Source organism: Geotrypetes seraphini, chromosome 2 (assembly GCF_902459505.1).
Source record: "Geotrypetes seraphini chromosome 2, aGeoSer1.1, whole genome shotgun sequence".
Classification (NCBI taxonomy): domain Eukaryota; kingdom Metazoa; phylum Chordata; class Amphibia; order Gymnophiona; family Dermophiidae; genus Geotrypetes; species Geotrypetes seraphini.
In genome coordinates this window covers 68,825,941-68,844,973 of record NC_047085.1, presented here as the reverse complement: position 1 = coordinate 68,844,973, position 19,033 = coordinate 68,825,941, and the positions used below count along the sequence as shown (strand labels likewise).

General features: G+C 43.5%; 1 protein-coding gene across 8 annotated transcripts in view; it reads left to right on the top strand.

Moving 5' to 3' along the window:
* Positions 1-19,033, top strand: part of VPS13B (vacuolar protein sorting 13 homolog B) — a 1,237,203-nt gene that overhangs the window by 552,281 nt on the left and 665,889 nt on the right. For all 8 annotated transcript variants that reach the window (XM_033933145.1, XM_033933154.1, XM_033933146.1 and 5 more), the window contains one exon: positions 3,867-4,087. In XM_033933145.1, the coding sequence (XP_033789036.1) occupies positions 3,867-4,087 (221 nt within the window). The remainder of the gene's footprint in view (positions 1-3,866; positions 4,088-19,033) is intronic.

Below are 19,033 nucleotides of genomic sequence, written 5' to 3'. Positions count from 1 at the left end.
CCACCCCGAAGGACCGCCGACTTCCCGACAATATCGGGCCAGAAGGGAGCCCAAACCCTCCTGGCCACGGCGACCCCCTAACCCCACCCCGCACTACATTACGGGCAGGAGGGATCCCAGGCCCTCCTGCCCTCGACGCAAACCCCCCTCCCCCCCAACGACCGCCCCCCCCAAGAACCTCCGACCGCCCCCCAGCCGACCCGCGATCCCCCTGGCGACCCCCACGACCCCCCCACCCCCCTTCCCCGTACCTTTGGTAGTTGGCCGGACAGACGGGAGCCAAACCCGCCTGTCCGGCAGGCAGCCAACGAAGGAATGAGGCCGGATTGGCCCATCCGTCCTAAAGCTCCGCCTACTGGTGGGGCCTAAGGCGCGTGGGCCAATCAGAATAGGCCCTGGAGCCTTAGGTCCCACCTGGGGGCGCGGCCTGAGGCACATGGGCCCAACCCGACCATGTGCCACAGGCCGCGCCCCCAGGTGGGACCTAAGGCTCCAGGGCCTATTCTGATTGGCCCACGCGCCTTAGGCCCCACCAGTAGGCGGAGCTTTAGGATGGATGGGCCAATCCGGCCTCATTCCTTCGTTGGCTGCCTGCCGGACAGGCGGGTTTGGCTCCCGTCTGTCCGGCCAACTATCAAAGGTACGGGGAAGGGGGGTGGGGGGGTCGTGGGGGTCGCCAGGGGGGTCGCGGGTTGGCTGGGGGGGCGGTCGGAGGTTCTTGGGGGGGGCGGTCGGTGGGGGGGGGGGGGGTTTGCGTCGAGGGCAGGAGGGCCTGGGATCCCTCCTGCCCGTAATGTAGTGCGGGGTGGGGTTAGGGGGTCACCGTGGCCAGGAGGGTTTGGGCTCCCTTCTGGCCCAACTACCAAAGGTACGGGTTGGGGGGTCGTGGGGGTCGCCAGGGGGGTCGCGGGTCGGCTGGGGGGGCGGTCGGAGGTTCTTGGGGGGGGCGGTCGTTGGGGGGAGGGGGGTTTGCGTCGAGGGCAGGAGGGCCTGGGATCCCTCCTGCCCGTAATGTAGTGCGGGGTGGGGTTAGGGGGTCGCCGTGGCCAGGAGGATTTGGGCTCCCTCCTGGCCCGATATTGTTGGGGAGTCGGCGGTCCTTCGGGGGGAGGGATGTATCGGACGTCGGGGGGGGGCATCAGGCTTTCAGGATGGGGACAGACCTTCAAGGGGGGACAGTGCACGGAAGTCAGGGGGGGTAAACGGAGAGTCGGGACAGCGCACAGAAAGTCAGGGCGGGCGAAAGGAGCGTCGGGCAGCATGCGCGGTATACCCGTGAGCGCGGTATACCAAAGTTTTTGTACATATCATCGTGATTTCTGCGCGCTATACCCGTGTGCGCGTTTTACACGGGTGCGCGTTATATCCGCGAAAATACGGTAACAGACTCTGTGCTGAAGTTGCTTGAGAAGATACAGCTAGTGCTATATGTCCTTGGTGCTGGAAGAACTCATAAGTCAAGATGAGCTTGTACAGTGTTCTTATTAAAGAGAAGTTTGGAGGAGGTTTGCAAGTGAGATTGGGGAGTGATAAAAATAAATCTTTGTGATTGTTTAAAATCTGTAAATGTTCTTTCTAGTTGAAAGATTTTTGCTTAGTATGCATATTAAGAGGAGAGCTTTCCTACATGGAAGTATGCAAAAGAAGAGACCACTAAAAGCTATTTGATTGGCTAATGTCTCGAGCAGTAGGTTCAAAGGGGAATTTTAGCTGAGATGGTATGGAAAAGTTGGTGAATGAAATTGTATTGTTGTTGGGTTTTTGGTTTTGTTTTTTTTTTTTGGGGGGGGGGGAAAGAAAAACAAGAGTGTGTGCATGTTCTGAGAAATACTGACTCTTGAATAAAACATGAAAACCAAATGTGTGTGCGTGTGCTGTGTGCATGTGCTGTTGAATAAAACATTCTCAGATAGGAAGGGTGAATGATTTGTGAAAATATATTTTATTTTCGTGAACTTGCCAAAGTTTAGAGTGAGGAACTTATCAGCGAAGAATAAATATATAATCCTCATATACTGAAATCTGATGGTTTAGATGTTTTCTTCTGGCTTTAACTCTGTTCTCACCCTGTTGATTCTGTGAAGCTGTGGGCTAATGGAAGATAAGGCGGGTTTGAGAAAGGCAGGGGAGATGCTGGAGGGGAAGAAGAACGGAAGCAATATAGAATCTAGCTTCGACTTATACGAGGGCAAATCAACAATTAAATTGCGTGATAACCAGAACGGAGCTAGTAAAATGCAACATATGTACTCGTATATTGCCTGTTGGATAGTTCATCCATGCACAGTACAGCACTCAGCTTTTAGTCACATGACAGCCACGAGATCAGAAACATTGGATGCTCCATTGCAAGATTGCACCATCAAAGAACAGCATTCAGTTGTTTGCTTTCTTTGGGCAGAGGGATTGAAACCTGTGGAAATTCACTGTCAGATATTGACTCAGTATGGACATAGAACGAGCAAACAGTGAAAATTACTGTGCATTGCTGCAAAATGAAATTAAACCTGCAATTTGCAGCAAAAGAGGAATGTTGTCCAAAACTGTTTTGCTGCACCATGATAATTCACATCCTCATACAGCAGCAACAGAAGACACAGTGCAATAGCTTGGGTTTGAATGTCTTCCACATCCTCCTTACAGCCCTGCTCTGGTGCCTAGCTATTATCACATCTTCAGTCTACTGAAGGAGACACTGTGAGGTCGCAGATTCACCTCTGATGATGAAATAGATGAAGTGGTGTTCACCTGGCTATGGGAGCAACCAAAAATCTTCACTGCAGGAATACAGAAGCTAGTTGAACGATACAACAAATGCATCATCTTGCATGGGGACTATGTGGAAAAGTGACATGTTCCCATAAAAGGTCCCTACATTTGCCATTTCTACAATATTTTTTTTAATGTCAGAGACATAGCCAGCCCTCCAATTTTGGGGGCACCTAGGGGTGGACTGGGGGAGCAAGGCATTTCTCCCTCCTCCTCTTTCCTCCCTCACCTGAGGCACCAAACATACTTTTGCTGGCGGGGATGCCAAGCCCCTGCCAGTCAAATAAATATTGTGCTGCTACTTCCTTAATGCAGATATCAGCACGTGCCTGCACAACATGTCCCAGCATCAGGGGCTGAATGCATACCACAGATTTCTGCAGTAAGGAAACAGGATGAGAAGTTGGGGTACAGCGTTTTATTTATTTGGCTGGTGGGGCTTCAACATCCCTGCCAGCAAAAGTAAAGGCAGGGGCAGCCCTATAATGAGGCAAACTCAGGCAGCACTCTTGAAGTAGCGGTATGTTGCTGCTGGCTAGCCTGCCTTCTGGTCATCTCTCTCTACCGCTCCCCTCCCCAGCATCTACCGCCTTCACCCGTCTCCCCCAATCGGCATTTTTCCCATTCCCCCCCCCCCAGGCATCTATCAGTTCTGGGTGGCAGCAGCAATCCACAGAGCTTCCCTGCATGCCGCTGGTCCCTGCCTTTTCTCTCCACTGCGGCCCGCCCCAGAGAAAACAGGAAGTTTGCCAGAGAGGATGGGCCACAGTGGAGAGAAGATGTGTGTAGTTACATTCAAAGCAGTTCACATATTTTAGACGAGTACCTGGGTCAATGACATGTTAAGTGACTTGCCCAGAGTCACAAGTAGCTGCAGTGGTAATTGAACTCACAACAGGGTGCTGAGGCAGCTGCTCTAACCACTAGGACACTCCTTACTAAATTAAAAGCTACAGTTAGAGATGATAATTTTAAAGGTGCATTTAATAATAAATGTGTACCACTAATTGATATATATGCTGATAAATGGATAACTTTGGTAAGTAGTGTGCATTTTAATTATTGGCCTGTTTTTATTCTTTTCTACTTATCACCAGGTGATGCTTTTCCTTGGACAATCAGCTTGCATCATTTCAGTATATATATGCTTTTTGGACAACAGATGACACTTAGTTTAGTGGAATCCATGGGCTGCACCTCTACCCTGGCTGTCACCACACACAATATACCTGCAATGGGACCTGAATCAAAACACTCATTTGTTGTCTGTCTCCATGTTGACCTTGAGTCACTTGAGATAAAGTGCTCAAATCCCCAGGTTAGTCTATATAATTGATGTTTGAAATTACTTTTTAAAAGTAAATTGATTTTAACTATGAATGATCACCATCTTTTGTTGGAGTGGTTCACTTTCATTAGCATCTCAAATTTTTTTTCCACCTGGCTATCAGAGTCAGAGTGGTTAAATTAAGATTTTCTTTGAAGTAATTTCAAAATGTGTAATTCAAATTCTCCTCAAAATGTAACAGTTAAACTTTACTCCATCTGCCAAAAGATGCATTTATGCTTTAACTGTTAAAGCATAAATGCATCTTTTGGCAGATGGAGTGAAATCAGTTGCAGATGTGCAATTTAAATACTGCCTATTGCACAAAATGTGTATTTGATGCGATGTTGCAATAAAAATTTCAAAGTCATACTCTCATTCTCTTTTATGTGACCTTTGAGTGGAGAAAAGGGGAACTATATGGTTAGGTTTACCAGATTTTCTAGAATGAAATTCCAGACCCATGGCCCTGCCCCCAGACCTACCCAGTTCCACCCAGCCTGACCCCGTTCTGCCCCCAGCCCCCACCCCCCTCATCCTGTTTTGCTTCTCAGGAGGGCATCTGCTCATGTGCTGGTGTGACGCGATGATGTCGCGCAGATGCCGTCCTGACGTCACTGCTAGCTGGAAGCTTTTCAAAACCTGGACAAAGTGCCGAGTTTTGAAAAATTGTCCGGACCCCTGGATATGTCCTTGAAAAGAAGGACATGACTGGGGAAATCTGGATGTCTGGTAACCCTATATATGGTTGATTTCAGACCCTCCATCATTAGGGTCCCTTTTACTAAACTGTGTTAAGTAGTTAATACAAAAATTGGCGCACACCCACATAAACTTATAAATGCGGAATGAAGTGGAAATGAGTGGGGATTGCACCTTAACACTTGTTATTCTTGAACCAACCAAAGCCTTCCGCACCCTTCAGTCATCTTTCATGTCACTAGGCCATCTTCCTGAGGTTTTGATAATTAAACTCAACCCAAAACAATCTTACCCTGGGATCAGTAGCATAGAATGTTGCTATTATTTGGGGGTTAGCCAGTTATTTGTAACCTGAATTGGCCACTGTAGAAGCAGGATACTGAGATAGATGGACCATTGGTCTGACCCAGTATGGCTATTCTTATGTCCATCCCGGTCACCATCTTTAAAGTTGGTGTCTCCTCAGGGACTTCGACATCCAATTCAACAAGCACCTAATGTACCCTTGTCAATATCAATACCAGTGCCATTTGCTGAAAGAGCAGCTTCGAGCTCTGCTGCAGCAGAAACTAGCTGGGTTACTGCAGTCACAGCCTGTGCAAACATCTGTATTGTTACTCCCGAGCTCAGCCCAGTCCAAGCATCAGCCATGCAGTCTTTCAAGGCACTGATTTCAAACACCTTGATGTCGAGCTTCCACATCAAAAAGCCCTTCAATACATGCGTTGTCATCTTGAGAGCGGAGCACACAAACTTCTCCACGATGTCTTCATCACACTCTCGACACTCCCCTTGACACTCCACAACCAGAAGAGCTGACATTGAGGACTCTGACTCAGATTTGTCAACACGCTCTTCCAATGAATATCCAGAGTTTTCTGCTGATGAGTCATATGGGATACCATTCGAGCTTTCAGGTCCCAAGCTGAAAGTCTATGCTTTACTAACTCTATTGGACAGATGGAGTCTGAAGAGGAGCCCTGAGCAGAGCTCATGGAAGCCTTAGACTATAAACAGTGTCCTAAAGATTCCATCAAAGTGCCATTACACAAACTTATGAAAGAAGCTCTTTTTAAGAACTGGGAAACCCCACTATCTGTCCCAGTAGCTCCACATAAATTAGACACTTTATTTATTTAAAAGATTTCTCAACCGCCTATTCCTAGGTGGCTTAACAAATAAAAACATACATAAAATAGAACAAATGAGACTTACAAATCAATCAATACAAGCAGTTAGTTCACAGCTCTCCATAATAAATCCAAAAACCAAAATTAGTCAGAAACATCATTCATTGGAATGCTTCTATAAAGTGTAGTCTTGAGCATTTTCTTAAACTTCTGTATATCAGACAGAGCTCTTTGTGGTCCAGTTAATTTGTTCCACAGAGTTACTCTTATGATGGAAATAGCAGAGGCTCTCATATTCTCATAATGCACTTTTGAGAAGTCCATCAATGACAATTGTATCGCACCCTCAGACCGCAGAGTTCTAAGTAGTCGAAAGATTGCCATAGTTTGCAATAAATACCAAGGATTCCCATGGTAAATGACTTTAAAGACTAGTACTAATGTCTTGAAAATAATATGTAAGTGTACAGGTAACCAGTAGAGTTTCCTCAACCAAGGTGTTATGTGTTCAAACTTTCTAACACATAACACTTTATAAAGAATCCAGGCTTGCCTGGATTTGACAGGCCTCAACTACAACATCAATCTCTAATAGTTGAGTTGGCCCTAAAATGAGCAAACAGCTCTCATACATATATCAGTACTCCACCAGACAGAGAGTACAGAACCTTAGGCAAATTTGGCAAAAATGCTATCTAACAGAATACACAGTTACAATTTTTACATGACCTTTTATTTAAAGTCCTTGATTAAACAGTTGCCAAACTTTGAGTAATATCTTCCGTCAGACCAGTTCAGACCTTTTCAACATCTCACCAACAATTTGTTGGAGATCAGAAAATACTAGGTCAGATCCACATTTGATCTCTTTGATGTCACCTCCCAGACTTCAACAGATCTCAGAATTAAACATTAGTGTCCAAGATCACCTTTCCAATATCCCATGTATAGGGGATGATCTTTTTGGTAATCATATTGAAGAGGTTATAGAAAAAATAAAAAAAATACACAATGATTGCTTGACAACCTTGTCTAAGGTTCAAGCTTCACAATCTCAATCTTCATGATGATACTCCAATACATTACATTACATTACATTAGGGACTTCTATTCCGCCTATACTTTGCAGTTCAAGGCGGATTATAAAAGAGCTAACTGGACATTTCCAGTGAAGTTACAACAGTTTTGTTTTTTGTTTTTTTTTTTTGTTACAAGGGAGGAGAGGTAGCTGGATTAATTCCGGAAGAACTTGCAAATTGGATATTAAATTGACTGTACGTTACTGTGTGATAAAACAAATAAATTACAGTTAGAGTACAAATAAGATTACGTTAATTTCAGAGATCTGAATACTTGGTTGGTGTTTTGGGGAGGAAGAGATTATTTAAGTGGAGGTTTTGGGGGAGAATTTATCTAGGAGGAGGGGGAGGGTTGGGTTAAGATATCTGGATAAATACCTTTAGATGCTGTTCTTACTACTTTTCCAAGCATCAATATAATCAACTATCTGCATTATCTCGTCCATCAACTCAAAGACATCCTAGACAGCAGAGACAACACAAACCTCAGTCTCAACAGCAAACCAGGAAATAACATTCCTTTTGACTCCCTTCTAGAGAGCATTGCCAGTGTCTCTCTTTCTCTTCCTCTAAATCTTTCCATAGGAGGCGGACTTCACCACTTCTACCATCATTGGATCCTCATAACATCAGTCCAATGGGTTCTCCGGGTGGTGTCCCACGGTTATGCCCTGTGGTTATTATGAAGGCCTCTGACCTACCCTCCAAGAAAGTTTATTTTCAACTCCCTTCAGAAGACCTTCCTTCGCTAAGAGCTCTCAGCCCTTCTTCAACTCAATACAATAAAACAAGTTCCTCTGCTGGAGAGGAGCTCAGGGTTTTTCTCCAACTATTTCCTGATACTAGAAAAGATAACGGGTCTCTTCCCAGTTCTAAACATCCATCTCAACAAATACATAATGAAGGAAAAATTTTGCATGGTTTCTCTGAGAACTCTCACTCTTATTGGAGAAGAATGATTGGCTCTGCTCTTTAGACCTCAAAGAAGCATATACCCACGTTCTAATCTTAGTTGTCCACAGGAAATGTCTCCGCTTTCGAGTGGGTTCTTGCCATTTCCAGTGCAGGGTATTACCCTTTGGCATAGTGTCAGCACCTTCAGAGTTTGCGAGATGTGTGATAGTAGTAGCTGCAACTCTTCGCTCATAGGGGTTTCACATATTTCTTATCTAAATGATTAGCTAATGAAGACCTCATCATCGCAGCAAGCTCAGCATGCCATCAACTCCACAGTTCATCTATTAGATCTACTGCGGTTTGCATTGAACTACCAGAAGTCACATCTCCAACTCACACAGACCTTACAGCTCATAGGAGCTCTTCTGGACATTATTCAGGATCGAGCTTTTCTACCTCAGCAGAGTGTTGACAATCTAATCCACCTGTGTCAGAAGTCTCCACTCTGTCATGCATCTCTGCTTGTCAAATGCCATCTTCTGGATTACATGGCCTCCACAATACATGTCATTCCATTTGCATGTCTACATCTCAGAGTTCCACAATTGACTCTCATCCCAGTGGTCTCAAGTCACTGGATCCTTATCTGCATGGATACAGGTGACCTCGCTTTGTCACGTTCTTCAGTGGTGGATGCTTCCGACCAATCTCTCCAGATGCTTTCTCTTTCAGCCTCTTCCCCACCAGAAGTTCCTTACAACAGATGTTTCCATGCTAGAGTGGGGAGCCCATCTTGACAGCCTCAGCACTCAGGGGGTCTATAACACTGAAAAGGAAACTCTCCATATCAGTCATCTGAACTTTGAATCAAATAGTCTTCATTCGAACCAACAACCAAGTCACCTTGTTCTACGTGAACAAACAAGGAGGCACGGGTCCTCGCCCTCTCTGTCAAGAGATAAGGAACTGGGCAATTGTATACAGTGTCTTCCTCAGGTCAGTCTATCTCCCAGAGAAACAGAATGTCTTAGCAGACTCCTTCAACATCAAGAGTTGTCTCTCCACCTATCTGCCTTGTAGCATATCTTCTCAGATTGGGGAACCCCAGAAATTGATCTTTTTGTTTCCCCCTGCAACAACAAACTTCTCTTCTACTCTTGACTACATTCCCAATTATCTGCAATCCCTCTATGCATTCCTTCCAGTACCTCTCATTTGGAAAGCTCTACTTAGACTTTGCAAAGACCAAGGCATCATGATTCGCATTGCACCTAATTGTCCACATCAGCCATGGTTCCCTCTCCTCCTACAGATCAGTGTTCAGACACCATCCCACTAAAGTTGTTGTCAACACTACTCACACAGAATGGAGGCTCTCTCCATCACAATATTCGCTCATTAGCACACATAGCTTGGTATCTTTCTCACAGCAAGAAGAGGCTTTCACCCTATCTGCACTAGTATCCACTATTATTGAAGCTTCCAAAAAACCTTCCACACAGCAGTGCTATCATTATAAATGGACTCGCTTCTTTGTCTGGTGTGATCTCCACTTGCTAGATCTAATCTTGTTAACAAAATTGTAAGTTTTATGTTGAATTGTTCTTACTGCACTCCGCTTTGGGTGAATCTCTTCAGAAATGCGGTTAATAAATCAAAATAAATAAAATCACTTCTCCTTTACCATCAGTTCTGGATTATCTTCTTCACCTTTCCAATTCTGGACTCAAAACTACTTCAGTACTTTCTAATCTCAGTTCTATAAGGACCTTTCATTCACCATTAGAAAATAAACCATTATGTGTGCATCCCTTGGTTTCCAGGTTCATAGAGGGCCTTTACCTTACCAAGCCTCTGCTCAAGCCTATTGTCATTGCCTTGGATTTCAATGTAGTTCTCTCTATATTGATGAATTCTTCTTTTGAGCCTCTACACTTCTTCTCTCAAACATCTTATATGGAAAGTGGTCTTCCTCATAGCCCTTATGTCTGCACGCAGACTCAACGAACTTCAGGCTCTTGTTTTGGAATCACCCTATACAAGATTATACCATGAAAGTGTTGCTCTGAACATATCTGAAATTCCTTCTGAAAATCATCTCTGAATTTCATCTCAACCAGTCCATAGTTCTACCTGTCTTCTTCCCAAGACCTCATTCTCATCCTGGTGAAGCAGCTTTCCACACCTTATACTATAAACATGCTCTTGCTTACTACTTAGATCGCATCAAACCTCAAAGAGCATCTACTGAATTCTTTGTGTCCTTTGACCACAACAGACTTGGAGCTTCTGTCACCAAGAGAACCATCTCCTGTTGGGTAGCAGACTGCTTCTCCTTTGCATATGCTCAGGCTGGACTGAAACTTGGAAGGCCAAGTCACTGCTCACAAAGTGCGAGTCATGGTGATTTCAGTAGCTCATCTTTGCTCTACACCCATTGGGGAAATTTGTAAAGCAGCCTCATGATCCTCAATCCATACCTTCACTTCTCATTACTGTATAGAGAAGGGATAATCAGTTTGGGCAAGCAGTTCTGCAAAATTTGCTCTCTTCCTAGATGCCAACTTTCCTTCCAACACTTTGGGTTTTGCCAAGCTCTTGTTTAACTATAACCTTCTTTCTAGAGGCATGATCCTGGCAGCTTTGGAGTCCCACATATGAGAATATTATGCCTGCTTGTCCTCAGAGAAAGCAGTTATTCACCTGTAGCAAGTGCTTTCCGAGGATAGCAGACATATATTCTCACAACCTGTCCACCTCCCCTTAGTTATCTTAGTTATCTTACTGAACCACAGGTCCCAAGAGCTGATGTTGGCAGGAAGGCACCAACTCATTTGTAGTATGGGTGGTCCTTAAAATTTAAAGTGACAATACACATTTGACTGTGCTAAGCTCTGTGGATGACATCACACACATTTGAGAATATACCTGTATATCTGCTATCCTCAGAGAACACCTGCTACTGGTGAGTAACTTTGCTATATCTTGCCCACTGGCACTTAATTGGATATCAACAATATTCAGACTGGTGTCAAGGTAAGTAACTGGATTAAGTAAGGATAACCTTTTTTGTTGTCCAAAATTTAATTTGGGCAGTTACCTGTAAATCAGTATACAGTCAACCAGATAAATGGGACTCAGTAGATGCAGCTCCATCCCAGAGAAAGTCCTACTCACTGGGTCCATACCTGATTTTCAGTAGCATTATTTGGATAATACTACTAAAAATCCAGACAGACTGGCCTGATACCAGCCAGATAGTGTCAATTCTACCAACTTTCAATGCCGTTTGATAGGCCAATATAGGCTGTCTTCCTTCTGTTATCTGGGAGTAAAATTGGATTCCCAATTATTTTTTCAAGAGCATATCTCATACACTGTTCAATTTGGTTTCTATTCAATAAGTCACCTTCAATTTCTGTGTTTATTTCTTTATTTTAATTAATTGCACACTCTCATACATGCTCTCACTATCTCCAAATTAGATTATTGCAACTCTGTTTATGCCAGAATCACCACTACTCAATTGAAGTGCCTACAGACCTTCCAGAATACAGCTCTGCACCTTCTCTGACACACATGACATTTCAACAAGCTAACTCCGCTGTTTATACGACTTCATGGTTACCCGTACAATACCATTCTCTCTAAAATTCTGTATTTAATATAACTTGTAAAACCCTTCACATTGGTCTGCCTCCTATCTTTCCACATTAGTTATCCCCTATTTACCATCTCACCAACTATGCTGTCTTGATGCAAACTGATTGGTGCTCCCAGGTCCACGTCAGGCTCATTATGAATCTACTAGGAAGTCCACCTTCTTTTTTATGGCCCCCAAATCCTGGAATGATCTCTTCCCGTATCTTAGTTTGGAACCCAGTTTTTCAAGATTTAAGGTTATGTTGACACTCCTTTTTGAAAAGGCTTTCAGTCTTAGACCCTCCTAATATACTTCCATTTTTTTTTGCCTTATTTATCTTCAGTTTACTGGGGAGACAAGGATAAAAACATTTTTAAATTATTTTAATCCTCTTTGTGTTTGAATGTGCTCACTTTCCTTTCATTATATGGAGTTCTTAATATTTTTTTTAGTATTTGTACACTGCATTGACCCATGTCCTGGATATTGTGGTATATCAAGAAACCATAAACCAGGGCAGTCTGTCTGGATTTTTAGCAGCATTATACAAATAATGCTTCTGAAACTTGAGTATGGACCCAGTTAGTGGGAATTTCTCAGGGTAGGAGCTGCTTCTACATGGAAAATATTGGGTTCTAACTGCTGAATATTGGGTCCTATATTTTTTAAGAATGTTGCTGGTAAGCCAACTTTGAAGGCACACCAATTTTAGCTTTGCCTTATTGGTAACATATTGAGTATGATTCAGCCTTTCCACTACTTCCTTGTCCTAGTTCCCAAATGAGACAAATCAAGAGCAGTTATACTGCTGTGCCCATTTCTGTATCCTAATCAAGCTATGTCTGAGAAATACCTTCTTCACTGAATCAGTAAACAGATAATAAAGAATACCTGACAATGAGCAGATCCTAGGAATGACAGCAGTTGTTTCCTCAGCATGAGAAGAATATTTGCGTATAAGCACTGCTTTCACTGTATTTGAGCACAGAATATGTAAAATGTATTTATTTATTTATTCCTTTTTAATAACTACTGTTCATAACATTGGGACTCACACCTCAGCCACTCTATTATGCACACTTTCATTCCTCCACACACCAAAAATTTCACACTAGTGGCAATACATTGGTCGTAGCTTTATTTCTTACATTTCAGCTTTACCATTCAACATTCAAGTGGTGAAAACAACTTTCAAATACTCACAAAGCACAATTTCCCCCCCTTCGTTGCACTGCGATAGCAAAACTCTGCATTCTGTAATTGTATGTCTTTATTTTATCGTTGCACTGCAATAGCAATAATAATAATAGTTTATATACAGCAGGACCGTGAAGTTCTATGTGGTTTACAATGGTTAAAAATGCTACAAATTAAATAAACAAAGTAAAAGCTAGTGATTAACAGCTCTAGAGATCAGTTATTATGGAATAAGATTGTATAAATCAGCTACCTAAGTACTTCAGGAACAGATATGTTTTTAGATGTCTTCTAAATTCCCCATAAGTGTTAGTGAGTATAAGTAATTGTTCCAGATCTTTACCTCATAATGCTCTGCATTCTGTGATTATATGTCTTTATTTTATTGTTTCTGTTGTTAACGTTTGGTACTTTACCTAATATTTTCTTTCCAGATATTCTTCTCAAGTCTCATTCTGATCCTGCCGTCACACTGATCTTGTCCATCTAAGAACTGAACTCCGGTATATGCCATTTAAATCCTTACCTATTGTGGCGCACACTTAAATAGCAAATAATGCTCCTTAGTGTGCTCCTTCATGCACAGACTTAAGTGTGTGTCTAAACCAGATCTCCATTCTCTAATAAGAAAGAGTATCCCACTAATCACTTTCTTACTTTCATCTCCCTCTTAAGTCAGTTTAGTATGCGCCCCTCCATCCCTCATCCCAGTATTCTGACGGAATAGACCTCCACACAAAGTAAGACTGGATCCAAGTTACACTTCCAACAATATTGAAATTAGTCCATCTCACACTATTTCTGCCCAATGTAGATCTTTTCGGTTAGGCTTGATTAATTCTAGATCGATAAAAAGCAAGTATCACATCATAAAAGACACCATATTGCAACATAGGTTAGATATATTGTGTATCACTGAAACTTGGCTTGTTAGCGGAGAGGAAGCTTATCTAAAATCAGCCTTCCCCCCCGGTTTTACTTTTATCTATAACCACCACTCAGGAATAAAAGGTGGTGGTCTTGCAGTAATTTACAAGAATCAATTAATAAAAGAACAGGAACATTCACCGCTGTGAGCGCCCATCAAAATTTTGCAATTTAAAACTAACACCTCTCCACAATCGGATTTCCTGTTTCTTTATAATCCATCCCCCATCAATCAAGATAATCTTTCTCTATTATAATCGGTGGTTTTGGATTTTTGCACCTCAAATTCTAACCCAGTAATATTAGGCAATTTCAACATTTATTTTGATGAAAAAGACAATACCTTTGCTTATGATTCTCTATGTTTTTTCATAGACTTACACTTAAACCCATTAGTAAATGCACCAACTCACACAGGAGGACAAACCCTAGATATGATACTTGTCTCTAATTCAAATTGTTCTTGGTTTTCTCCCTCCTCAATAACAACTGTTCCGTGCTCAGACCATTCTTTAATCACTTTTCAATATCAAGCATTTATTACTAAACCAGTCTATTCTCCAAAGTCAGTCACATATAGAGAGTATAAGAAGCTTGACCTTTCGTCGGTTTCTTCATCGTTTACACTGAAAGCAGAATCGTTAGAAAATTTGTCTATAGATAAACAAGTCACGCTCTGGAACGCTGCTATGCAAAATCTTTTAGACCTCCAGGCTCTGATGAAGACCCATACAATTTACCCCAAGAAAAAAATCCCTGTTTTATGGCAGAATTAGCATTCACTACTACTACTACTACTACTGTTTATTATTTCTATAGTGCTGAAAGACGTATGCAGTGCTGTACATTTTAACATACAATAGACAGTCCCTGCTCAGAAGAGCTTACAAATTAATTTAGACAGGACAAGGAGATTATGGTAGATGAAATGATACAGCGGGTATAGGTATCTGATGGCAGTGAGTGGGAGTTAAGAGTTGAAACAGTTTCAAGAAAGTGGGCCTTTAGCTTGGATTTGAATACTGCTAGGGATGGAGCACAACGTATTGATTCAGGCATTTGGCACCGCAAGAAAGAAGGGACGGAGTCTGAAGTTGGCAGTGGAAGAGAAGGGTACAGATAAGAGGGGCTTGTCTGATGAACAGAAATCACAGGGAGGATCATAGGGGGAGATAAGTGAAGAGAGATATTGGGAGGCTTCAGAGTGAATGCACTTGTAAGTCAGCAAGAGGAGTTTAAACTGTATTCGGAAATGGACGGGGAGCCAATGAAGTGACTTGAGAGAGGTAATGTGAGAATAGCAGCTCTCACGGAATATGAGTCGTGCAGCAGAGTTTTCAACGGATTGAAGCGGTGATAGATGGGTGCGCAGGAGGCCTGAGAGAAATACATTGCAGTAGTCTTAAGTGTGAGGTGACGAGAGTGTGGACAAAAAGTGGTTGAGAGCCCTAGAGCGAAAATGGCGATCAAACAAATCCCCAGTAAATTTTAATAAATATAAAGAACAGGTTAAGTACTATAGATATAAAATCAACCAGACTAAAAAGAAATATTATTCTAGAAGAATCTCCAAAGCAAAACACTCTGGAGCTCTCTTTGCCATCTTAAAATCCCTAACAAAAACTAATTATGGAAAAAAAAAGTTGCCACCTTGCATCCCAAACCCTAGCAAACTATTTCCAAAAATAGTTGAAAAGATCAGACAAAATATCGCAACAAAACCACCCTCCCAAACGACAGAGGAGGAAGTACCCCACACTCTGCCTACCTCAAAATGTGCCAAATTCAACATTCTCTCCCTAACAGACTTAAAAAGACTACTACAAAACATAAATATTAACAGCTCCATCATGCTTCGGGAGGGGGGGTGGTCTTGAGTGGGCATCTCTCCTGCCTTTTTCTTCAGAGGGTGAGAATAGGGGGAGGTCTTTCCTGGCATGAGGGTGTGGGCATCCTTTCTGCCATCTTTTTGGGGTTTGAGGGGTTGGTGGCTCGGGGGTGCTAGCGCGGGGGGGGGGGGCTTTTTTAATGGGAAAGATGGGCATGTTTAAGTCATGCAGAACATCTGTTCCATTTAAAAAAAAAAGGAGAAGCCCTGACAGCAGTGACAGGAGGCTGCTTCCCCTGTCACTACTGTTAGGATTTATTGCATGTGTCAATCGCTTACTAAGCGATTGAGTCGGTGGGTTTGCATGCAAACTTGATAGTGATTCCATCACTGTTGGAAAATTGGCCAGAGAAATGGCCTACATCGATTGAGTCACTATCTTTAGTGAATCTAGCCCTTTATCACTATGTCACTCATCTTACTTCCACCTTGCTTCCCCTCCTCCCCAATTCCTCCCATTTCTTCCTATGATGTCCTTCCTTTTAATGGCCTTGCCTTCGCCCAATGTTATTTGCAACCCAGTTAAACCTGGGTGGCCCCCTTATAGAAAGGGTGTTTTCCATTTACCAGGCTGATGACAATTCTTGCAACTGAACTGTTTGAACATTCTCACAAAAAGCTAGATAATTAAAGAATGGCTTAAATTAGTGTGAGGTCTTTCTTGTTTTTGCCTAGCAATCTTCTTTTAAACTCTGTGGTAGGTGTTTAATTGTTATTAGTTTCAGTAACTTCTGTTTGAAATTAGGCAAAACCCTGTGATTTAATATAAGGAAGACTCTGCTAGGTACTGTAGTTCATTTATTTTTGTTATAAAAAGAAATTCTTTTTGTTAATGAATTCTGCTGTGTCCAAGTAATTACAGATATGTTTATAAACATGTTTGTTACTGTTAGCCTAGAAAACAAATTGATATAAAGAATTTTTTTTAAATCTGTTTGAATAGGATAATTCTGAGCTTTTGCCACATCTAAGGAGATTTTTCTTTGTAAGCAAAGGATAATTTTAAGGCTATTTATTCTTTTAAAGAGTCTTCCAGTGCAATAGTTGAGACATTCTAAAGTCTAGAGCAGACATGGGCAATCTATGGCCCGTGGGCCATATCCGGCCCATTTAGATATTTAAACCGGCCTGCCAACTGTCCGGCCCTTATCCACGACTGGTGTGTGGAAGGAGCGCGAACGTCGCCGCCAACCTCCATCCACTTGTGGCAGGCATGAGCTACAGTGCTTTAGGGGAGCTGCTCCCTGCGCTCTTCTCTTGCAATCAGCCCCGCTCAGGGGGCAAGGTGACTGTTGTGTGGAAGGAGCACTTGCATCATTGCCGACCTCAATTTGGCGCGGTTTAGCGGGTGGTGCGGTTGTGCATTGCAAATGGCCAGGTGGAGGCCTCTCGCCTGCGTGGATGAAGCGCTTGTGGCAGGCACGAGCTGCTCCCTGGTTCTTCTCCTGCATAGTAGGGCCACCGTGCAAAGCACCAGCACTGCTAGTCCAGGCAAGTACTGAGAGGGGAGGGGAGTATTGGGGGCTGGGAAGCTGCTGGACTAAGGAAAATAAAGGGAGAGCTGCTAATGGACTGGGAGGGGAGGGGGCTGGGAAGCTGCTGGACTAAGGAAAATAAAAGGAGGAAGAAGGAGAGATGCTGCTGAGAGGGGAGGAGGGAAAGGGAAGGGAAGAGAATTACTGTTGGATAGGGGAGGGGGGAAGGAATAAGGGGTACTTCTGGACAGGGGAGGAGGAAAAAAGGAAGAAAACAGCTGGCAGGGAGATTAGAGGAGGAGAAGGGGTCAAGGTGGAATGGAGAGATCAGACGAGGGGAAGGGGAGAGAAAAAATGAGAAAGTAGAGAGAGATTGATGAGGGAACGGGGTCAGCAGAGAAATAAGGAGAGAGGGACAAAGATGCTAGATCTAGTGTAGGAGAGATACAAATGAGAGCAATGAAGCTGCAATGAATCATGAAAAAAGGAGAGAGGGGGCACAGGCTAGATGGAAAGAGGAGAGGGGCATAGAAAGAAGGCAGATACCATATGGAAGGGGGAGAGGGCAGAAAGTGGATGGAAGGGACAGATGCTGGATTGAAGAGACAGACGCTGGAAAGAAGAGAGTGAAAAGAAGATGAAAGCAGAAACCAGAGACAACAGTCTGCCCTTTGGGGGGGGGGGTTCTTTCTGCCTTAGCCCTTTCTCTTACCATCATCATTCTGCGTCTCATCAGAACCCGGTTGGCCGACACCCCTCACCTCCCCCACCCGATCACCCGGCCCCTCTGGCAAATTTAAGAACCCATTGTGGCCCACGAGTCAAAACGTATGCCCACCTATGGTCTAGACCATAGGGTTATTTCCCCATACTCACATGCTCTGCAGAAAGAATCCACTCCAGATTTTTCACTCTGCCTCTGTAGTACTTCACTGATCAGTTTAACGCCCTCTACAGTCTGTCTGTGTGTGCTCTGCTCTCCTCATTTTATTGTTTTTAATTCGATGTAGTTCCATCACTTTTGCGGGTATTTCCACATTTGAAGTGAATTTGAAGCTCTACTTGCTTAAGAATTCACAGACTTTGGTCTGTAGCTAACAGGCCAATCCCTTTTTGGGTACCTATTAGTCAGTCTGCATAGTGTTCTTTGGAGCTCAGGGCCGTCCCTGACCTAGTCTCATCTACAGTTAAGGAGGGGTTGAGCGCAGCTTGTTTGGCACACTTAGGGGGCTCAGCGGTGTCCTGCAAGGTGCTGGCTGCATTTTCGCGCCTCCGCCCATCCTGGTGTACATCCGGTGGTCCGCAAAGGTGGAGGCATAGTCAGACAGTGGAGTCTGACTGGCAGCCCGAAGATCAGTTTGGAGAAAGCATTCCCAGCATTGTGGCAGTGAATTCTGAACCGTCTACTGAAAAGAGCTGGAAGAAGGTGCAGCACAGTGAGTAAATCAGAGCTGACAGGCTATCAGATGGTTCATGAAAAGTTAAATTTGAGGGGTTTTCTTCGTTTCCAGGTGTTCCTCTGTGTTCCCTCACCTAAAAGATCCTAAAATCGCTGATTTTTATTTTCGGGAAGTATTTAAAATAGCGCATTTTTGGCGTGAATTCTGTGCAGGCAGCCATCTTGGATTTTTAGCAATCTTTTTTTCTTCTTCCTGCTTCTTTGAAACTTGTTTTTTTACCAGGAAACTTGATGGTATGGAGTCCTTAGGGTCTCCTCTTGTGATTTCATGCAAATGTTGCGCAGATCTAGCACTTTTGGAACATCTTTGTGGCACAGCCAGGGGTGTGTGTGTGTGTGTGGCGGTGACGCTTCTTCAGCTTCCCCCTCACAGAAGCAGGTGATTTCACGCTCAGCTAGCCCAATGGGGCGGCCGCCTTGCTTTCGGGGCTTAGCTCAGCTGGTCCTTAAGTCAGCCAGGTGGCGGACCCTCTGCAACCTAAGAAACACAAATCTAAGTCATCTAAAGGTGACTCTGTGCCCCAGGGACAGACACGATAA